We start from the raw sequence: 24,776 nt of genomic DNA on the forward strand, positions 1-24,776 counted from the left end.
AATCACAGAATAATTTATTGGATGGAGTTTTGCCTTCTGCAAGACGACAACATATGTCAAATCACAGAGAGCACAGGGAACACTTAACATTACACTCAGCCAACCAACCAATCAAATACCTTTGTATTTTTCAAAAATTTTCCCAAGTGATTAATATTTCACAGAACTGTCAAGGAAACATCTATCAACATGACTCTGAAATAACAGAAAAGGCATTGCTGTCACTCTCTCATCTTTGATATAAAATGACTTCACAAGCAATTAGTGACGTGCAGCGAACAAAAATATCACATTGGACCAAAATATAGAGTCACAGGAAGTATGATGCCCACTGAACAAAGTTAGACCGTTTCTCTGTTGACCCATTAAAAATGCAAGGCCTCACCACTCTTTGATGGTATTTTTAGCACTGTTAAGAGGGGTCCTTTTGAGACCCCGCTTCCTGCTGAACGTCCCATTAAAAATGGATTATCCCCCAACGCACCTCTTTATTGACTCTCATCTGTAAAAGTGGCTCTCATCCTGGTCAATATTCACACACTCATACAAATGGCAAATCTAATGAGAGACTGACATGTAGAGGGTAGTATGATGCAACTTGATAAAACTAATTATTGTTGCGTATTTTCATAGTGAACAAAATCAAAAATACATTGATAGCATTAATGGAAATTGTTCAAAAGTGTAAAAACTCTACAATAGATAAGGTTTGTTACTCTATGTAAATACAAGGCTTTTATTTCAGTTACAACAGCTAGAGAGTTGTCCACTTATTGGAACTAACAATGACAAGCTGCTGTCAAGTCATGTCTGACAATAGCAACTTTTGATATTTGACTGACGAGCCCTAATTGGCAGCTCTGTACTGTAGCTGTTTAAGCTAACATTAGTTTCACAGGCTGACAGGACAAACTTCATCAAAGCTCTGACATTTGAAGGTCTCAATTCAAGTTGCCAAAAGGTTTAAGTGTGAGGTTCCAGCTTCTATTCACTATTCTGGTGTTGGCTAACTACTAGCTAGCCAGCTGCTACCTATCTGTCTGAAATTGACAGTCTTTTTGAACAGCAGGAAGACACAGTCCACTCTCTACCATTTCAAACATCAAAATGATGTGGAGTTGTGTTATTCTCAGAAATTCTATTAATCAGACAGCTGCCAAGAGCTTCATTTTGCAGTTTGCTACCATTTAAGCTAGCAAAATTGTCATTGATGTTGACTAAATTTTTTTATCTTTCACAGCTTGTTAAGACACTGAATAATATAAGTTATACTCAAAATCATGGTACCCATTATTAGAAAATTACTCTCTTTTCTTTGTTGTTTCAATACAAAAACTATTAGATGCACTATCTCCAATCATTTTATGTCATCATCATTGTTCACTATCCACCAGCTGCTGGTCATTTACACTCGACAAGAGCCTACCAAGCTAGCTGCTAACTCATCAAAATGATAGGAGCAGTGTTTCTATTTTGAGAAAATCAAGCATAAATAATACAGATACCAGCATGCAGAGAACATATTAACCAGTTGACAGCCGAGAGCTTCATTTTGCCAGCCCTAGGAACTTCATTTACTGGCATCAACTGTCATTTAAGTTGGCAAAAATAAAATCAATTCGGTCATCTCAATATCAAATTAAAAAAGATGCAGCTAATCATTGTGTATCATCATCTCTCTTCTCTTCTTCTGCCCGGACATTAGAGTGATGTTCTAGCGTGATACAGACCTGAAGCCATCGGCCTCATTGGTGGCCAAAAATCCCCATTACTCCCCGTCACACACATACATGCAGAATTACACAGCTGCCTGATTAATGACATGTAATATGTTACACTTGGAGGGATCTGTAATAAGAAAGTCACTAAGGATATCTCTAGAGTTGATTAGAATTCTGTCTGATTTTACTGCGTACTGGTGAATCAACAGATTACATTTACACCATACATTCTGCTATGCTCTGAATTTAAATAAGTTAGTGTTAGCTTGGAGATGCATTATGTGAGATAATGTGGAAATGTACTGCATCCAGGTATGTTCTCACTTTATTTTCATGCTACATGTACAACTGTGCACGTGTGTGTTCACGTGAGTGTGTGTGAGAGGCATCCTGAAATGTGCTCATTGATTTTCCCAGTATCCACCTGCCTGTTTGTCATGATAGGGCATATCCATGGCTATGTCGAGTACACAATGCTTTACAGGGCAACACTGTGTGCATATGTGTATGTGTTTGTGAGTGTGTGTGGGGGTCCGCTATATCCTGACCAGGGAACTCTGACAGTAATGTAAAGATCAATACTGTCTGACATAATGAGGAGGAGTCACTGTGGTCCTGGAGAACATCTCTCCATATGACATGTGTATAAATCTACACACACATGAACACACACTCAGGCTGTTACACGTAGACAAGACCTTTCACTGTTTCCATTAATTCAGTCACCCCAAAGGTTGATCAACTCAAGTACAGGTAAGTATACTTATATGCATATAAGAAAAGACACAAATGCACCATGGCTGGGTCAACTGAGTTGGTGGCAACGTGGCAGTGGGGGAATACAAATGACTTGACTGTGATGCAAAAGGGCTGACAAATGAGGCTGTAAAGCAGATGATCTGGTGTGCCTTTACTTGGTTCTGTAGCTGCTGCTGGAATCAATGCTTGAGCAGCAGACTTTGCACTGCGTCTGTTGGCATCTGCTGGGAATTCATGTTCATTTCCAGGCTTTTTTAAGATGCACAAGTTAGGAATAGAATGCTATCAAAGTAAAGTCTTGAAACTTGGAGGAGAATAGCTGTACCTGAGTTCTGTTTTGCTGGGGGGGGTGGGGGGGAACACCCTCCTCCATAACAATGCTATTATTGGGTGTTACCTAAAGCAGGTGGGACCCAAACAGATTGGCAGCATTTCTAAAATATTTGATACTGGTTAGGGCTGTGACGGTATGGATTTTTTCTTACCATGCTGAAAAAATAAGGTATCCCCGTGGTTTGATGGTTTACCAACCAATGCCGCAATGTCTCGGCTCTCGTGGAGCATTGCCAAGGTCTTGAGTGGAGCAGATGACCATATAAAGAAATATGTCATGAGCTGATGTCGGCTCAGGCTGAAAGTAGAAAAAAACCTTGGAAACTAAGCATTCAGAACAGTCTGAAGCTGGTGCTTTTCGCTCACAGGGATTACTTCTACATATGTTTACCTCATTATTTGACACTTTGGCCATGTTTAATATAAACATCTGACACTGTAACATTATATATATATGACTGAAAATAAGGAAAAGCATAAAAGGTCCCCTTCAAGTTGCTTCATTTTACCTAGGAAAGTAAAAAAGCATAGTGTGTGTGTGTGTGTGGCTGCACATAATGGACAGGCAGTAGAGTATTTTGAGGAAAACAGAATGAGACCTCCTCTTTCTGGGAAGCATATAAGTGTCTTTCTAGGTTTACCTTGGCCACATCACCATGGGAACATGCAGATATGGCACACTCAGAAACTCTGTTATTCTTGTTGTCTGCTTTGATTAAACTGTGACTTTCCCTTCCTGCCACTGAAATCAGGTTTACCTGTAGGAAACAGAGGCTCTGTGTACTATAAATACAGCAAAGTGCAAATTCCACAGTCACAATTAGAGATGCAGTGACACATACTACTGAAGACTGAAGAAATGTGTGGAGATTAAACACGAGAAGAACTAGAACATGATACTGGGAATGGGACCAGTAATAAATTCATTTGCCAGAATAAAATACATGTCTTCCTGTTGCCCATAGCAACATCAAATTCTGTTGGTAACATTAGGAGGTGGATATTGTATAGACTCCAAAAAGCTTCAATGTATTTTTCCATCTGGGACTATATCACCATAGAGCTATATTAATTGACATATAGACCTGGTTTATAATTCCTCCCTGTAGTCCTTAATAACGACCCTGAAGCTGTCATACCACCATCATCCCAGAACCACTCACGGCAATAACATCCATAGATCGATCATCAGTCATCCAGCCCTACTTATAGAAGCAGGCAGGAATTCCCAAAAGGCTTTTCGCCATCAGCAGAGATGGCCGCACCGCGTGACTGGCTGCGAATGTGAATGAGTGTCACTATCTATCTTGCCCTCACAGGATAAAAAAATATCAGTCCGTAAAAACATCAAGGTCCAGAAAGAGAAAACTCCAAACAGCTTGTAAATCATGCAGCACCACTGGCAGGAACATCACAGGCTGAGATTGATGTGGCAGTACACAGAGCGGGTGTGAGGGAGAGAACTTTCCATGAAAACATTGTTAATGACCCTTCTACAGCTCAACCAAACTTCTAAATACATGAGAGGAGCAGCTCACCAAATACTTAGATGTTTTGGTAACCTGCTACATTATTCCCATAAAGACAATCAATCATGTAAATACACTCAAGTATTGCCTTCTTTCATTAAAGAGTGCACAAGTGCTGTAAACCTTCATTACATACATGATAGATGTTAAAATTGTGAAGATCTCATTGGCCAAATAGTGAGCCAAATTTCCCAGGGACTGAAGAGACAAAGTTGGACGGTTAACATCCAAAAGTTATCACAATGTAAATGTAGAATTGAAAATTGAAGACAAAGCAAATATTTGGCTTACTTTATTTGTTTGAATTTGACAGGGAAATAAACACTGATTGAAGAAGCAGCCAAAGTACCGACTGTTTAGCTGTTAGCTGAAGTTAGCTGGCAACATTTGTTGAAACATTTTCAACTGGATACGTCTTTATCCCAATTTGTACCACCTAGAGCAGTCATGTCCACAGCAGGCAACCAGGAAAAGCGATGGGCTGTGAAGTCAATTTGACATACTTGCCTAACCCTGAAGTTCGAACTTCCGAGTCTGTCATGTGATGCACACTGGCCCAAAAAGTATTTTTTCCTGCACACAATTATTGGAAAAGGAGCAGCTGTAAAACTGTGAATACATTTTTCTAAGCACCCCTGCAAAATGACTCGCTTTACAGTGGACTTTTTTGGCTTCATGCGCCACTGAGCAACTTTAATAGGAATGAATAGACGCCTTCTTTGAACACAGTATCCAGTTCTCCATAATACATCCATGATCCAGATGTGTACATGCAAATGCCTCTAACATTTTCTTTACATTCTTTCTGAACACACCTACAGTCTTATTTATAATTTGTTTGATCAGATATTCTTATTTCAGTCATTATTTTGTTATTATACTAAATGTATGAATGTATTATACTGTAGTTTCCACTAATGCATTTGAGATGTTTATTATTTTGTGTAATGCTAAAAAGATTTTGCAGACAACCATGAGTATAGTCAAGAAAGTAAGGCATCAATAAAGGCATAATTTTTGGGGGTTTCATAGTAGAGCCCATCTGTCAATTGTGACACCTACTGCATTGAAAATAAACATATCCTGCTGTGAACTTTGGTTGGAATGAAAGTCTGCGTTCTTCTCCTCATATGCACCCCCTTACTGACTGTTCAGACACGGTGCAAGAGAAGCATACAAAGTAAATGAAAGTACAAGTAGACACAAATTAGTCTAGAGCAGCACAAATTGGCACAAAGACACATCCATGCAAGTTGAAAATGTTTCAACTTGATTGCCCACTGGGGAGCCTGTGAGGCAAAAATGAACCATGATAGTCTGTGGTAGTTTGATAAAAACACAAATTTATTTATAAGGAGACCCTCATTAAAAACTGAATGCATACACACATGCATGTAGTTTTACCAAACATTTATCAAATTATAACAAATTTATTGCCACACAGTGAATCTGGAGCCTTCAAGACCCAGAGGGTCAGGGGTCTAGGGAAAGTTGGTAATCCAGCCTTTTCAAAACCTCCTAACCTCAATACTGCTGTTAACAAAAATAGGAAAAAAAGTTTGTGACTGATTATGGTGGCAGGCATTTGTTTGACTTTCCACCCACAGTAAAACAGAAACGCAAACCTGCTCATGGTTCATGCAAGGTAGCCATTTGAAACAATTTCTGCTCTCACTGTGAGTCAAATATGGCTGAGGTGAAAAATATTGGATTACAGCTCAGCATCGAGGAGCACCATCATGTCCCAAGGGGGTGTACAGTTGCTGCCTGTTGTGTTAAGTAAATAAAATACAGTTTGGGAGGGTCAATATACTGAGCTGATTTAAGCTTGTCAGATCCTGGGGGAGAAAGACAAAACCGTCACTTTCTCTCTGTCAGAGCATGTACTGTATGTTTCATTAGTCCTGCTCTGGTTTCTTTCCTTTCCTCCCCTCTCTGCCTGTTTTTACACTTCTAACAGCCATCACATATCCAGAGAGAGAAGGAAGTGACAAGCTCAGCTCAGCAGTAATTGACCAGCTCGCAGATGACACGGCAGATAGACACAGGGGAGAAAGACAGGAGGAGAAGCTGCTCCATATTAAACAAAGGTCTGCCCGCATGTGGCGGTAACTGCCCTGTGCAGGGTTTCTTCCTCTGCATGATTCAAAGGCCAGCGATGACATTAGCTAGATTGTTCAGAGAGAATAATGGATTAGTTTTACTACGATGTGAAAGAAAGGCTTTGATGTAACACATGAAGGGAAACCATGACACAGCTTTACATTTTCAGCTTCTGAGGGTAGAAACTACATGGATGCTATCAAACTTTGTGACACTGTTACAAAAATAATTTTGTTTGTTATTACTATGAAGTTCCATGTGTGTGCCTGATAGGGCTGGGTCTCAAATCTCAGTATGTTTCTTGAATCCACTGAAGTGTGTCTGTAGCACCGAGTATCGAAATCTGTACCAAATTTGGTACTGAAACAGGTATTGTATTGGTAAAGTATTGAAAAATAGTGCCGTGCCTAAAGTTCAATGTTGGAAAGTTACCTGAAACATGTAATCAATTACATATTATTCCTTTAAAAAGTATTTATCGTTCATTTACTAATTACTGAACAGCAAAATAAATGAGTTAGATTACTTGTTACTGTACTTTCATTACTCAAGGGGCCTTGTAACCAACTTTAAAGCCTCCACAGTTATGTGTTTCACTTTCTGTGTTTAACAAGAGTAGACAAAGCTAGCATGTAGCAGACCAGTCAAGACACTGAATGCACAGAGACCAAACAGTTATCAATCCTCTATCAAACTACTGGTAAGTAACAGAGCATTACTGGTATTAGTAACTGACTGACTTTGAAATTGTAATCCATCACTCATTACTGGAAAAAGTTACTGCTCAACACTGCTATTGTTGAACCAAGAATCTTTGCCCCATTTGAAGTTGTTTGTGTATTTTCTTCAGTTGCTTCTCCTAAGTTGGCTTCGGCTGTCCTCGTCTGATGACTGAATACTAACTGTTCTTCCAGTCCTGGCTGCTGCTAAAAGCTTACAAATTGCATGAAGCTGCCAACACCACGCCTCACAGTGACGAGTGGTACCTCACCACACATAGCACTTGGCATTTAGGTCAGAGTTTAATTTCCGTCTCATCAGACTGAAGAGTTTTTTTGGCTTCGAGTGCCAACAGATATACACCATTTGGGGAGTCATATTGCTTTTATTCATGGAGTGGCTTTCATCTGGCCACTCTACCACACAGGCCTGATAGTTAGAGAGGTGCACGGATAGATGGAAGTTCTGGTTGTTCCAAATCTCCTCTACTTCACAGTGATGGGGTCCAATATGCTCCCAGGAACATGCCGCACACAATACTGTTTCAGGGCTCTATGGAGAGTTTATAGCTTGATTTTCATGCTGATGTGTAGAGCCACAAAAGCTCAATTTCAAAGCAAAGCATATTACAGAAAATAAGATATCACTGTAATTTTTGATTTGTTTTGTTTGATATATAGATGGCAAAAAACACATATTCAAAAGAGCAGCACCACCAATTTGAACTATTCAGCACTATAACAAAATCATTATTTTTAAAGCTGTATTCATTAATTAATTTATTTTTGGCCAATTGGGGCACCCGAACAAGTTGAAAATACAACACTGACATATTATAACCGTATAAAGTTGTTATGGTGAACATGTTTCCAAGGAGTTGCCTATGTACACATCTGGCAGACACGGAACAACATTAGCATTACCACCTGACATACATAAGTCCAACATTCACTTTCCTTTTAGGCCTGTTTTGGTCTCCACCAACTCCTGAAGGAAATATCGGTCTCTTTAGCAGCTAAATGCTCCACTATGTTCACTAACATTTCACTAACTTTGTCTACTGTTTGAGTTTAGATTCATCAAAACAAGCAACCCCTTTCACATGACACATAGTAATTTGATCCATTGTTGATATAAAAATGATTTATGACTGCAGCTTTAAATAAATACATTTACATTAAGTGTGTGACATTAAATGTGGAAAACATGAAAAGGAGAGAGTACAACAACACAAAGCTGACTTAAACATTTACCAGTGTTTCATGGTAAATGGTAAATGGGCTGCATTTCTATAGCACCTTTCTGGTCTTCTGACAACTCAAAGTGCCTTTACATTATGTGCCACATTCACCCATTCACACACACACACATTCATACACTGATGGCAGAGGCTGCCATGCAAGGTGCCAACCTACTCATCAGGAGGAGTTTCTAATGGTCACACACGTTCACACACCAATGGTACAGCCTTTGGGAGCAATTTGGGGTTCAGTATCTTACCCAAGGACACTTCAACATGTGGACTGGAGGAGCCGGGGATCAAACCGCCAATCTTCCAATTAGTGGACGACCCACTCTACCTCCTGAGCCAGAGCCACCCCGGTTAACATTAAAGACCCTTTAGGTTGGATTTCAAACGTTGGCACCTGCTAGTGGTAGTGTCAAAAAATACACTGTGGCAGTTAGAAATGCACAAGACTAATCCCTAAGTTTCCACAAATAAAAGGCCATTTAGGCCATTTGAATAATCTAACAGATGCTATGATCACAATATAATTCTACACATAGGGGCTTTAAATAGCACACTGTGGTCCCAAGTGTTATTATAGTCTCCACAGAAGGGATGATGGGAGCCAGAACCAACTAAAAGCCAGAGGGACTATATTCAGATAAGATAATTAGGTCTATAGTGTATATCACCACCACAAATGAATCATGAGACTGTGCAGAAGGAGGCTCACACATGGCTGTATACCTCTGCTTCAGAAAAGATGTTTTTTTTTTACCAACAGATAACCGTAGCTGCCGGCTAACTCATTAGCACAAAAGTTGAAAATATATGTTTTTCAAATAACTGGGCCAAATGCCTTTCAACTAGCCTATTTTAATGTTATCACATATAACACTTTATTGCAACCAATATAAACTGGTAAAATTGAATTAAGATCTAAACAAAGCTTCGCAGGGTGAGGAAGTCTCAACAGGGGGCGCCACACTACCATTGTAGATTGGGTCATCTAGTAGAAAAAAATCAGTATCCATTTCTGTTCGGAGTGTCTGCCCTGATGTGGCGTTGATATAGTGATAGGGGTGTGTCTCAGTCAGGACCTCCCAAGAGGCCGGTGGACATCTGCTGCCTCTGAGGTCCTGTCACAAGAAATTACAGACTTAATCAAGTCCTCTCCATCTCCTTGGCCCTTCTCCACCTTCTCCCTCACTCTGTATGTGACTTTTTCCTCTGTCCTCCTCTCTCCTCTATTTCTTCCCTCTTCCTCTTCCTCTATCTGTCTCTGCCTGTTCCCTGCCTCCTCTTCATCACCCTCTCCTCTCCCCTTTTTTTTTACTTCCCTATACATCACACACGTTTTTCACCTCGCTCTTTTCTCCTTGACTTTCCTTTTTAGCCCCCCAGCATCACACCTCCTCCCTCTCCTCTCCTCCCCTGCCTCTAGGTCACAAGGAGCTGATCCAACCTCCTGTTCCTGAGTCTTACTTAAACTTCAGTTATGTCAGCCAGCCTGCAGCAGAGCTGTACCAAAGCCCAAGGGATCCAGTGACCTTAGGAGTGCACAGGGAGGAAGCAAGATATGCAAGATATACTGTGCGGTATTTTCTGAAGAAGAAAATGAAGGAAGAAAAAGGAGAGAGGAGAGATAAAATCTGGTGAAACATTAAAGGATAAGGCTGCTGATATTCTATATTTTTTCACTGTCAACCAGTCTCATGAAAAGACAAAACTGTTCTCTCAAGAAAAATGACACAATAGTCAAAAATGACATATAGTTATGTTTGAGTGACAGATTCAGAAGAGGTGGGGTGGATGGAGGATATAACCCAACAGTGGACCACTGTTCCCATTTCTAGCCACAAGTTGGGACAGTTTTTAAAAAAACAAACCTTGGAGCGTCCCCTAACCTTAACCCTGTGGTTTTTATTGTAGCCATGATGACGAAGGTTGCCTAACTTTGAGGAAGTAGTAACTTTAACCCACACCACTTGTTTCTCTAACTTTAACAAAGTGACCATTTTAACCCAAACCACAATCTTTCCCTAAATCTAACCAAGTGGTTTTTGTGCCTAAACCCAACCAGACCTTAACCACAGCATTGTCACATCATAAAACATCATTATTTTTAACAGTGATGTGTTTCTGTTTCGGAAAGCACTGACAAATGATGTCTTGCCAATTACTGCCGATAGGGACGCCAGATTAGAAAACACTCCTATGTGTCAATCTGGAGTCACATGGTCAAACTACATATTTGGTCGTTTACTTTGGAGGACTTGTTAGAAAAAATCTATACCAAGAATGAATTGATCCAACATTTGATAAAGTGTCTATGTATCTTAAGCCTGATATCTTATTCCTCTGTGCCATAGAGTTTAATTATTGTTCAAAAATACATCAGTGAGCCACACCTTTACACTGGGTGACATGTTCCTTCATTACCATGAACACACACACCAAGTTCATCTTGACTCAATCCTGTTCTGGTGCAGTAAATACTTCAAATGTGTGTTAACACATGACAAATGGACTATTTCCTCCTGGTTGAGCAACATTATTTGTGAAAAGCTACAGCTCCCAGCTGTTTTAAGAAATTACTGAGCATTTTTTTAAAAATTAAACTATGTATTTGACATCTGTTTTTAAGCATTTACATCTTTAGAAAAAAAGTTGCAGTGTTTGTTATTTTTTTCTGCAATAAATGTGCCAAATTAGGGAAGCATGACACCACTAAAATATTAATACTTTATCACTTCAAATGTGAATCTGAAATACATAATTAATGTATCTTTTTAAAAATGAATCTGTGGGCTTAAGCATTAATTCCAACTGTTCTTTTCCACACAATAGTCTGATATTCTCATATGCGATAGCTTTGTGTAGCTCCTCACGGTTGATATACACTCTAATAGAGTTTATTATTAAACCCACTACAGTGATGATAACATCACCTGAAGCTCAGTAAACTAATGAAAAACCTTGCAAAACAACTGATTGTCTCTTCCGAGCTAAAATCACAGAAAAAAAACACAAAATTTCCTGACAAAATGATGTGATGCACAAACACACATACAGACACACACAGCCATGCTCCCTATTTTGCAGCAACAACCACAACGAACTGCCGGAATCCCCTTTGAGGAGAAGCCCATCACAGTTCTGTTAATCCCCTCCCCAATCAATTCGCTGCGAGTGTCAGCCCCTGATAAGCCCCCTTAACCAACCACTACACACACACACACACACACACGCATGCAACACACAGTCAGTCTCAGTCACGACCCATCCCCCCCCCCCACTCATCACTCACCCATGGCAAAGAACGGGATCCCCAGCAGTGTAGAGTTGAACTTCCCGTCCGATATGAAGAAGATCCCTGCAGCTGTCACGTTGGCGATGCATATGGTCAGTACGCCTAGGAGGCCTAGGAACGGCTTCCCCCTCAGGCAGTCCCGCATGGAGCTGGAGATGGTGGCGGCCAGGAGCACCAGCACCAGGCTGACCAGCACCTCCCCTTTGGCAAGCACGCCTGTCTGGTGGAAGTCCTGCCACAGGCTGAAGGAGGTGAGCGACTGGATATGCAGCTGGTCAGGTGCATGGGGCGCCTCGGCTGTGGACAGCCGGCTGACCAGGGCGCAGAATTCGTTCTCCCAGCGCTCGGCGATGGCATCCTGCACCACTGGTCCATGGTTGCGGAGGTAGTAGGTGATCTGGACAGCGCGGGCGAATTTGACCTGCTGGTCACGGCTGTTGGGCGAGAAGGACACGCCGCCCAGCTGGTGGCCGATGAAGGACACACGGCCGTCCTGCAGGGGATTTGGAGGGAGGAGGGTGATGAGTAAAGACAGATGAAGGGTACAGTTTTTGATAAAATACATCATTCTACCTGTTTTCAATGCACCTGACCATCCATGTAAAAAGAGGAAATTTTCTCTTTGACACCAGAGGCTGTGGAGCAGCCAGAGTTGCAGCATACTACAGTACAAAGTTCCAACCCACAGAGAGCAGTGCAGTAGCAGTTTTCTGCCCTATTTCCTTCAGTGTTGATTTTCCATATAACTTGAACTCCCCTTACAGCTGTGGACAGAAATGGGTGATATATTGTGAAGGTTGGTGTGCTGCCTCATTGTAATGTTTGAATTAATTTAATCATACAGCATACGCACAACATCACTTTGACAAGAGTTTGGAGATAATGTAATTGTGCAATAAGAAGTGTGCAGAGCAGAGTTCAATAAGGCAGCTGGGACAATAAAAGTCTGTCAGGAAGAAAAACAGAACCATGGCAACATGAGGTCATTGTCTCATGCTTGGGCTGAAAATGTTGCCAGGCTCTGTAGATGTACAGTATAGTAAAAGTTACAGTTAGAGCATATTTTGTGTTCTAAGGAGTACAGCTCAGGAGGAAGGTAACCAAAGGATGGATGTACATTCAGGCACTACTAGTTACCCACAGGTCTGCTGCTAGTCACCATCTATATATCTAACAGTGCAAGTTTACTCTCAAGCTCCATCCAGGGAAGACCACTGTAAATCAGAGGAACACACCCAAAACATACTTTCTGTGAATTCAAATGCTTTGCTTTAACTTTGCTAATGTTCTAATTTGAATCATTTATTTCACTTCAGGACAAAGATTCATTCACTCATTATGTAAGCTAGGCAACTGCCTCACCCTTTGACACACATCAGTATGCAACCCTGATGCATAATGCTATGATGTTAAGAAGTTGCTTCTTACAATCTTCAGTGTTGGATTCTAAGTTCAGTCTAGGTCAGTAAAACTAAACCTACATGAGCACTTTTTTCATGGTTCGAGGCTCTAGCAGCGTTTCCCTAATTAGCATGTTCGCATACTTATTTAGCTAATGACAAATTGTCAGAAATGTTGCTGCTTTTTCCCAAGGTGTCTACCCAACTTTTTGGCAGCTTTGATCATTTTTAGTGTGCAGGACTGTTGCCTGTATGTTAGTTACATATAAACTGGCTGTTAGTCACACCACATTTTTGTCAGTTTAGCTGGGCTTCCTGTATTTACTGAGCCATTAGCCATGTCAGTGTTTTAGCTAGTTTTGAGTTATCATAAACAGCTAAATAGCAGAATCTAAGTTAAATAGTGTTAAGTTAATAGTTTATTACATCCAGTCAGTAACAGAGTTATCACATCATGATTCTTTATCTAACTTTAGTGGCTATGCAAACATTTTTAACCAGGAAGTATTTTTTAAATTGCCTAAATTCACTTTTAGTAATCTGCATAGCAAACAAACAATGCAAAGCTACTTTTCAATGAGCTAAAATCGATTTTATTAGTGTTAATAGTGTATTTTATTTAGATGTAACTGCCAGCAAACTTTTCACCACATTTCAAGTATGAGATACAATAGTTGTCAGAAATTCCAGACATGCTTGAAATACAACTAAACAGCTGATCTGAGCAAGTTTTCAAGACAGTGAGAGGAGCTCCAACGCAAAAAGCTTGATCCTGATTTAGGCAGTAATACAGTTCAGCTTGAGAATTCACACTGACTTGACCTTTCAGTCATGATTTCTTCTGGATGTATCACACATTTAAAGTTACAGTAGGCTATATTTTCAGAATTTTAGAATGATTAATTCAATCATGCATATAACGTAGGCTATATCGAAACTATATCCACCAGGTTTAAATATACAGCATATTAAAACACTGACATAGTAATTATGTCCACAGACCATTTAATCAACTAACCAAGACACACATTGTTATATCAATTTGAACTCCTGCGTGACACTGTTTTGTTGTCGTAACCAGAACAATGTCAACTTTAATTTGCAGCTTATTGTAGATATGATTTATCTTGTTATGAGCACAATAATCCACCACAATCAAACAGCCGCAATCACAGCGGGGAGCTTGATATAAATCTCATGCTTCTAGATAAATAAATCCCTGTGATTGTTTGCTTCAATTTCTGTAAACAATTTACTGTTGTAAAAAAAAGGATGCATTATTCTGCTTTGGCATTATGTGGGCAACAGGATGAATTAGTGGTTGAGGACACTGCACTTTAACATAAAATAATTGATCCCATCCATAAGTCAACAGCCAGGTTTTCTGACTATCACTGACTACCTCAAACATGTCAATTTACTTGCCAAGATCTGCTTGTTATTTTTCTCTCAAAAACAATCCAATTGAGCACCTAAAATTTGTCATTTTTGACAGTGTACAAGTGTGTTTATGTAATGTAATCACTCAGAAATTGCTAAGGGAACTCCCAAAGCTTTAGCTCTCATTTCACTTGTGTAATTGCACAAAGCTCAAATTAATCTACCACACTGACTTTGTAACTCCACTAAAGCATTTCAAATGAATCTCAATATTCACAACACACTTATCTGTAAACTTTTGCATCCCACACAGCGACAATGCATGCTTAGACTGTGTGTTATTGTTGTAATCACTGTGCTGAAACACATGCAAGTATGTATTTGATAATCTAAGACACAGAACTATATTACTTGCAAAATGCCTGTTCAGCTCTGAAAATGCCCAAGGTACAGTATATCCACTTTGTTTTCTACCCTTGTTTCAGGCACCCTTTTGAGAGAGAAAATATAGTTCTCAGTGTGTGTGACAGAATGAGAGAGTGAAGATAGGTGGGGGATGGAGCACCACACAAAGGTGAGTATGTGTGTATATGTGATATCAGTGAGCAGCTGAGTGATATGTGAAAAGGGGGGAAGTGACACCTCCCGAGCTCTCTTAGAAAAGACGGAAGTGAGTGGCAAGAGAGGTGGAGAAAGATGCGTCAGAGAAACCACCCACAGCCTTTACTGTTTTCTAATCCAATTGATATTGATATTTTTGTATATGCATGTCCTTTGATTAAAGACGCACTCCACCAATTTTACATATGAAAGTATAATCTTCTGCAGCCGCAGAGGGGAATGACAAAGAGAATCTAAGAAAATTGTGGATGGTTTCCAGGCAGGGAAGGTCTACCGAAAGATGCTTTAGAGTTGCATTATGGGAATTACAGTGTTTTAGGAGGTTGACTCAGTCTAGGGTCAAATGGGGACATTTATACCTCTGAGTTAAGGGGTTAAGGCTTAGCTTTGGAGCCTTAAAAATTTACCTACATGCTATGGGAGATTGCAAGAACTGATATTGGTCAGTTTTAGCTAAACACTGTGATTACATGGCAGGAGTCTCCTATTCAGTAGTGAGTGGAGGAGGAATAGAGGTTATCTGGATGTAACTGTTCTCTAAGTGCATGTGTTAACTACTCTATATCACAAAGTGAGTGAATCTATAAATCTAAAACTAGGCTGTGGCTATCTACAGCAGAACTGCTGTTAACACCTTGCGCCACATTTAAAACTGGCTTCAAAGTTGGGATATTGATCTTGGCCTCAGCTGCAATTGATTTTTACCACTGCTCAAAATCTGAGTCTCACAAATCCTTCAGCTTTATGGAGGCACAATCCATGCATCATCAGCAATGTGAAATTTGGGGCTTCATAGATAGTGAATGGGATGTTCACAGTATTGGTAGCCAGTTCTTCATGTCATCACAAACTCAACCTTATTAGTTGCATGTTTTCATCCAGAGACAATCCTGTGGTGATGCTAATTCAGATTAACTACAAAGTCTGTAATTACTACTGTAATTTTTTGGCCTTGAATGCACCGTTCGCTAGTCCACTTATTTGCTGGCCTCATTTACACTCATCTATCTATTGGGATCGGGTTGGGCAATAATTCAATATTATAATATTTTTGTCAGTGGTATCATATCAGGATGACGTGATTGTGTTGTGTTATTAATTCTATAAAATTCTGCGGTCCAAATGAGTCATTCTGTACAAATTTTAATTTAAAGTTAACAAAAGGAGTGTTTGAATGTTTTGTTTCATGTGTCTATTTTATACTTAAGATTTTAATTAAGGTTCTTAATACAGTTTCAAGAGACATTCATACTATTAAGTGTTTTTTATTGCCACGTATCCAAACGCACCCTAGGGCAAGCCAATTACTGTCACACATATAGATAGCCCCATCAACCAGTGCCTCATCTGTTCTCCCATCCTCCAATCACATCCTGTCTTCTGCAGCATTTAACCTGTCACAGACCTGCTTCTGCATATCAGCTGTTTCCCTAGTGTCTCGGCTTGCTGCTGCCACTCTCACCTCCAGTTTTATGATTTATTAAAGAGAATGGGGGTGTAAAACAAACGTTGACCTTAGCTTGACATTGCCATGCACTATCCAACCCAAACTACCTAATAACTTAATTCAATCCAGCACTCAATTTCACAATCCACTCATGAATGTAACAAGAAGCTTGATAATGTCAAACACAATATTATTAGTTTTAGAATAAATGTAATGCTAAAGTCACACAACAGTGTCTTTATATATTGATCCATTTTGACCATAAGAGCTTTTACTACGGAAGCCCCGAGTAGCCAGAGATGCTCTTTTTAGTGACACTTACTATCATAAGATGACAACTTAATTATCTCATTATCTTGACATATCAAACTGGTATCTCAAGATTATGGGCTTAAACAATAAGTACCACAAAATCTGATCCAGACTAATCACAATCTCAATCAATCCGTCCATCAATCAATCAATCAATCAATCAATCAATCAATCAATCATATGAACACAAACTATGATTTTGTGGTGTTCATTAATATTTTTAGCCCTTAATTTTTAGATATTGATTTAATTATATTATTTGAGGATATTTAACATTCTCACCTGTAATATCTCATCATGTTTTATTTTAGTGACTCAAATACAGTAGGTGGTCTGGTGTTGTGCTCACCAGACTGCTGTGTGTAAAATTGTTACTTCAAGATTATGGCCCCACAAAATGTCAACATGTCCTCCAATCTGAATGACAAAATATATAGTTTTCTATTTCAAAAAGACCAATATGACCATTTTCTGATCTGCCACATCTATTGTCAAAATTTGGTCAGGTTTAAGCAGCTAAAACTGGTGAATGTTAAGGTTACGTAGACATTGTGGTCATGGTTAAAAAAAAAAACAATATTAACTGTAGAGACAGAATACTAACAGTAGTCTCTTGTGCCAGCTTGGATGATATATCTGCCAGTATCAACTTATCACAAAAATATGGGTACTGGCATAATGTGTAGAATAAGTTACAAAAAAAGCACCAAGAAATTGCAGTATGAAAATGCATATAATAATAATTAACAAATATAATTTAGAAACGGTGACATTACAGTTTGTCTGTTTATTGTTCAAATGTAAAATGTACCGCTCAGTATATATCTTGGTCATATCTTTAAAAAAGTAAACTTCAGGGATCCTTATTAAAACTGTTAGTTACCAGTATATCTCAAGCTCTCAAATATCAGTATTGGTATCTGCCTCAAAAATCCAGTATCAGTCAGGCTGTTTTACTCACATGACAAGTAACTTGTTGGGAAAATGTAAACATAGGTCACTTCAACTGTTGAACAAACTAATACTTATAATAATACTAATATGGTCGTTTTTCTGGTGAGGACGGTCTGAAAATGTCACCTGTTAATCTCAAAATCACGCAATGATTAAGTTGCAATCTTGTGATTACAGGTGTGAAACGAAAATATATGTGCAACCATGGCTGCTCTGAGCTTCCATATGCAACTGCAACACGTGTTAACAGAGCTGTAAAGCTGGAGAAGTCCATATTTGTATGACCTGAGACAAACTGTGCCCTCACTGTCAGTAAGGAAAAACTAAATTATTTGCCCTATCGGTTATCAGCACATAATCACATACCAGCCTTGCCATATGTCCAATCTGTTGCCTTAACAACTTTGGCACCTCAAGTAGCTATCAACAAGCTCTAATTAACCATCGGGCATTAGCACACCGATGTGGTTGCTGATGTGAATTCAGGATGAAACTACAGACCAAGATGTGACAGGTATTTCTCACATCTCATTTTCTAAAAACACTAAGTCTAATTGAACTTCCTGATAATGTTCAAAACCATATTCATTTGTATAATAGATGTGTCTCCAAAATGTACTTTGTTCCAATAACAGAATTCTTTATCCTATATGTTTATGTAGCCCTGTCTGGTGTATCTTTTCTTATCACATTCTTTAATGTAGTATTTTTTTAATACCTGACAGTTAAAAAAAAAAAAAGATTACACAACTAATAAATAAAGCAGTGAGGCAAAACAAAGAATATATATTTTTAAACATTTTCACCTGGGAACAGAGTTAAAGTTCATCAGCAGCTCAGCAAGAAGTAAGACTTTTTACAAAGACTACGTCTGTATAACAAGCACAGAAATAAACCCCTGATTGTGACATCAAAGAGCAGGATGAGGCATAAGAAGTCAGGCAAATGAATTAGCCCAGACAGCTCATCAGAAAGGCAGACGGAGAGAAAGAAAGGTTTCAGGAACATAGAGAGTGCAGAGTGGTTGATCCAGAGTGAGGAGAGTGGGAGAAGAAAGAGGTCACATCAACCTTCAAGATGGAAATAGTGTTATTCATGTTGGAGAGAAGTTAATGCTAATGTGAGTGTGAGTAGCCTACAGTATATGCTGGCAAGGCTACTGTATACATGTTATGGAAAACCTATTACGGTGAATGTATGAGCATTTTGTAGACATGCTAGGACGTGGCTCTATGGATGGCAATGTCAGTCAGTCAGTACACTACTTTAGTCCTGACTGAAATATCTGTTGAACTGTTGAAAGGCTTGGTATAACATTTTGCGCATTCGTGGTCCCTGGAGAATTAACCATACTGACTTTGATGATCCATTGACTTTTCCTCTAGTGCCACCATGAGGTTGGCATTTGTAGTTTTGAATGAGATATCCTTACACATTCCATGCACATGAAGAAAAATACAACAAAAAAAGCATCTTCCCTTTCCATAAACAATGTCCTGGATACTCTGAATAAACCACAGGCCTCACTGTGAACAGTTTTTATTGGACCTACTTTCTACCAAAAAATCCAATAAAAAATATGTCATTCACCTCAATTTGATGATTATTGGAATCGATTCAAATCTATATATAATCTAATCGATTATTCTCTGACTTAATTGTTCAGTCTCTTAAATGTCAGAAAATAGTGTGAAATGCTCATCGAAATTTCAAACAACCAAAGATACTCAAATTACACTAACATAAAACAGAGAAACACAAGGAAGATGAAAGTCTAGAGTTTGAATATACAGTAGTTAATAAATCATATAGTAAAGTCTCCTAAGTGGCTGTTTGTTCCTTGTGAGATAAGACAGTGAAGTGACTCAGTCTAATTGCCTGTTTCTCCAGTAGGAAAGGCACTAATATGTTTTTTTTAATGAAACATTGCACAGATCATTTATATTTGAGCAGTAATAGTGCAACTTTCTGTGACACAGTAAAGCGATAAAATGACAGAAATTTGAATATGTATTATTACAGGCCCTTTATATCACTCTTTTGACATAATGATATAGTGCTGTAAACACAAACCATTTTGACTATCACTTGTCATCCAAAAGAAGAATACACTTTGTATCACTTAACCTGAATACTAGGAGCCAAACAGTCTGCAGCAGGACGATAAATGGCCTCACTACTACACTCAGACACTCGATACTGCTCGGATAGCTCAGATTGCTGTGGCAGCTCTCACTGGAAGTTACAACCTGCCATGCTGGAGACCACTGTGGTGCATTAAATATGTGCTTGTGTCTGTTTGAGCCCACAGTATGTTTGTGGCAGTGCAGAGCGGTACTGTGGCGTTTACACCACAGTATAATTGCCCTGTGTTGAATAAGCCAGTCGTCACACTGACTGTGTTCGTATTCTATTAAACAGCACAGCGCTTTCAAGTGCTCCTCAAGGCCATAAAATAGAATGAACCCTTCACAACAAGCACATGTCATGCCGCTAGTGATGAAAAACCACCTTGCACGGCACTTGCCCTGTGGTGTGACAATGACAGTTGGGTTTAATTTGTAACCAAATACCAATTATTGCAAATCACGTTTGTGTGCAGTTTAAAAACCTCACAAATACTACAAGGCTTCATCTGCAGAGGACATCTGCACTTTTCCTGCCTGCTGAATGTACACCTGTATGTCTACTTTGACATATTTTGTTGAGCATAACTGCTGCGAGAAGGTTGTCTGTGATTGATATGGCTGCATGAGTGTAGTCAGATCCTACTGAGCAACAGAAAGAAGGAGGATGATCTAGGCAAGCAGGGTACCTAATCTATTAGCTACTGTAGCCATGTCATGCTGCATGTGCAGTCTGGGGAAGGCAAGAGGGAGACACTGCATCAAAAAAAAAAAAAAAAAGGACAGAGGATATCCCTGTGAGTGAGTGTGTATGTGTGTGTGTGTGTGTGTAGGAACAGAGAGCAGAGCATTCAGGGGCTATATGCAGCCAATCAATTCACCTGCTGCACCAACAAGGGAGGGTGAAAACTGCGAAGCCGGCTGTCTGTGTTATGGAGAGGGTTCCCTCGCTGGCTGATATATGTAGCAATCTGCAGCCCCACATCACAGCCTGAGCAAATACAAGCCCCACTGCGTTCATTGAGAAATTATGGCAAGCTGCGAGGGCCAGCCTGCTACCGCTATTCACACGCTGACTGCTGCTGCACCGTCACCACTGCTCTCACAGACACATTTGGGGGGGAATAGTGTGTGCGGGCCTGCCTGACATGCATGTCAGAGGAGCTGCAGCGTGCAATAAAATCTCACCTTTAGTGTTGTGTTCGGATAGCTCACTGGCACCTTGTGGAAAGTGCTGTTGGAAAGCACAGCCTGCCTGATATCTTCGAAGATGGTGATGATATCATCCAAGAGGCAGCGCTTGTCCCTGTGGCTCAAGACGCAGAGGTGCGCGAACGTGTAATTGAATCCCTTGTAATTGACGCGCAAATCCAACACCTGCTTGTGAACCTGCAGGACCTGGTCGGCCAGCTCCAGGATGTTCCCCCCGGACTTGGCCAGCAGGATCAGCCTGCCATATCTGCCCGGGGTGTGCAAATCCGAGTACAGCTTGTGCTTCGACTGGTCGATGGGAAACAGGCTGTTGGCGAGACTCCTCTCGATCTTGGCGAGGCTGTGAGTCGGGGCTACCAGCACCTCCAGGTCCGTCTCCGGCTTGAATCGGCTGAGCACGGTAGATCCGAAAATGATGGTGAGGACCGCGGGGACAGTGAGGAAGAAAACGGGGTGCCTGCTAACGAATAAGCCCAGCCAGTAAAACGAAGCCTTGAGCCCTCTGTGTATCACTTGCCGCAGCATCCTCCACAAAATCCAGCTTGCAGATGCCCCGTCTCCTCCGATGAAGCACATGTGACATCAGACTCCGTTCCCCGGCTTAGTCCAATTCGTAAGAGAATTACACCAGGCTACAACACCAGCACCACCATGCACACACGTTCACACGCACACACACACTCACACATTCACTCACTCACTCACTCACTCACACACACCACACACACACACACACACACACACACACACACACACACACACACACACACACACTACAACACCTGGAAAAACAGCACTGCAGCAATTCGCGGCAAGACGCACAGACACACACAGACAGGCGGACAGTCAGAAAATCATCGCGCATCGGCCGATCGAGACGAGTCCGCGTTGTCCGCTCTCAAGCCATTCCGTCTCCGTGTGAGGGAAGAAAAAAAAGCCGTGAGTCTCCTTCGCTGCACCGGCTGCAGTAGCAGCGACGAGCCGCGGCGGTGTGATGTGCATGTGTGTGTGTGTGTGTGTGTGTGTGAGTGTGTGTGTGCCTCCTGTCTGCCTCTACAGTTCTCACACCAGCGGTGGCGCCTGATTTATGTACTTAACTGTAACCATGTGGCGGGGTTGAAGAGGGGGAAGGACGGCTGGAGAGGGAAATGATGATGTTGCCTGGTTATTTTGGGAACAGTGGAGGCAACAGGCAACGTGAGAGTTGTAAAATGTTCCTGCAGGTGGCTGAGTGACCGGCAGCACTTGCAGGGGGATGAGTCAGTGTCGGCTTCATGAATGGGGGGAAAGCCACCCTGTGTTGTGCTTCATGCTGAGTGGTTTACACAGGGCCAGGCAGGGAGGTGTGAGAAGACCAGGTAATACAGACGTCCCTCATTTAAAAAAAAAAAAAAAAATAGCCTGCCTGTTTAAGTTACCTGCCCCCCCCCCTCTCACTCACCTCACTAAAACCTCAGTCATTACCACTCCTGTTAATCAAGTATATTATTGTAAAAAGATGCTGTCAGTCATGTAATTCTCCATCTACTGTGCCTTCATCACTAAGTGAATAGAACAGGTGCGTGAAGACGGCAGCCTTCAGGATGCTTTTCCTAGAAATCCGTTTTTTATTGCCAGTGTGAACATGTCAAATGGCAACACAATAATCGAATGATATCCATTTGACACTTTCTGACACATTCTGATGGGCAAGGTAATATGGCACTGAAGGTAGACATACGTTTCTAACTCAGATTTGACCTTGAGTGAAAAAGCTTTAGTAACACTAGTACTGAGAAGAATTTTATAATGAAACAAATGCATTTCAGCCTGACTCATCATCAGTGATCCTGATCCAGCCACCAGTGGCAGCACTGTGCGCTCTGCAGCTGAGCAGCACTCCAGTCAGCGAGATGAGGAAGAAATCCTGCACCATCTTCGATTTTGCATGGTTTGTATTGACTTTAATAGAAGACACAACCTCTCGGTCAGTATAAATCATGTTTATTGTTACATAACACCAGCTGAGAGGAGATGTTTTTTCAACCAGTCCTTCAAACAAACAACATGATAAATTATTGGTCCATGCCTCCAAGAATAACCCAATCAAGCATTTTCTGATCTGATGGCAGTATTGGCAGGACGTCATTTGTCTGTGCCTTTGAAAACTGGCACAAATCACCATAACAAAAATTATTCATATGATAATTTTCTGATAGATCCACAGATTTAGCATTACACTCCTAAAACGTCCTTTTTCAAAACGTGTCACCTACATAATCAGACCTGTCAACTTTCCTGATTTTCCCAGGTTTCTCCCATTTGTTCACCCCCTCTCCTGCTATGTTCTCGTCCCATAATTCCCCCCATAAAGCTCTCGAAATCCCTTTCTTATTTTTACAGTTACACAGAATCCTAATTGGCCCAATCAAGTTGTTTTGGTTAGATCTCTAGACTTCAATATATACGCCAGAAAAGCCCTGCTATACCCACACCTGTCCAGCAGGTGGCAGCATACAACAGGCGGCATCCTTGTCCCTGTCCTCCTCTTCTTCTTTTTGACAAGTCACGATAACAATGATCATTCAATTAGCAAACAGCATGAAAAATTGATAATGAAATAGGTGAGATGCCAGCAAAAAATCTAAATATCTGTGTAAACATTTTAACACTTGGGAAACTCTTTTACCATTCCTGACGAAAAGCATGTTAGGAAACAACCATGTGTTTTGCAAGGTGTGTTGGGTGGACTTAAGTGTTGGTCATGGTGGGAAAAATGATGAGCGTGTTAGGTTGGTTAAACATAAGCACACCCAAGAAGCCACAAAGAACACATTATCCGTTCATTCGTTTTTCACTGTTTCTGAAGCTGACCAGGTGTCAACACAGAAGTGAAAACGTCGATGCTGGTGGCTACAACCATTTTTTTGTTCAGCTCCTGCAATGATTTAAACAAGTCTGTGGCTCTCTGGAGCCAAGAGGGGAAACTTTTCATAATGTAAAGTTGCTAGCCTCCAGCAGAGATGAGGAGCGGGCTACAGAGGTCTGGTAACCTCACTTCTTTCTAACTCCACACCCCTAGATTTTTTTCTTTTTCAAACTCGTAGTCTTCATCCCCAACCGACACTGACTCAAGTGACATCACGTGAGGCAATTTATCAGACTTGCTCAAAAGGCCTTATACACCAGTGCTAACAAAGACCTGTAAACGGACTTTGATGTGTACATTTGGAGTTCACCTTTAAAGTTTGGATATAGGTTTAGGCACGAAAATAACTTGTTGGGGTTGGAGATAGATCATGGTTTGGTTTAAAATAAATGTTTGTCAAGATTAGGGATCTTTGTCATCCTGGTTAATTGAAGCCAATATTAACTGCTGGTATGAAACAAGAAATGAAAAGCAGTCCTGTATCCTAAATCTGACTAACTGTTGACCCATTCATTCACCCTGACCTCCTCCTTACGTGGATTTTGAGGTTTCTAACAACGTCTTGCTACTTCAACTTTTGCCTCTGACAGATATGAGTCACAAATCACTCTGCTTTGTCAGTTACGTGCAAACATATGGCATTTTTTAGGTATTGTCCCTAAGGACAGACACTGTAATTTCTCTTTAAAGCACAGTCTCAAACTAAAACA

The 24,776-nt window shown here is 40.5% G+C and overlaps 1 protein-coding gene across 2 annotated transcripts in view; it reads right to left on the reverse strand.

Annotated features, from left to right (window-relative positions):
- Positions 1-21,831, reverse strand: part of ptchd4 (patched domain containing 4) — a 40,486-nt gene extending 18,655 nt beyond the window's left edge. The window contains exons 1-3 of one of the 2 annotated variants that reach the window (XM_042389581.1): positions 21,135-21,831; positions 11,704-12,199; positions 9,354-9,532 (exon numbers count right to left, since the gene is read on the reverse strand). In XM_042389581.1, the coding sequence (XP_042245515.1) occupies positions 9,483-9,532; positions 11,704-12,199; positions 21,135-21,734 (1,146 nt within the window). In that variant the 5' untranslated portion in view covers positions 21,735-21,831 and the 3' untranslated portion in view covers positions 9,354-9,482. Of the gene's footprint in view, positions 1-9,353; positions 9,533-11,703; positions 12,200-21,134 lie in introns of those variants that run through there. The other variant, XM_042389580.1, reaches the window with a different exon arrangement.
- Positions 21,832-24,776: the final 2,945 nt, after the last annotated feature.

Source organism: Thunnus maccoyii, chromosome 17, assembly GCF_910596095.1.
Source record: "Thunnus maccoyii chromosome 17, fThuMac1.1, whole genome shotgun sequence".
In the NCBI taxonomy this organism is placed as follows: domain Eukaryota; kingdom Metazoa; phylum Chordata; class Actinopteri; order Scombriformes; family Scombridae; genus Thunnus; species Thunnus maccoyii.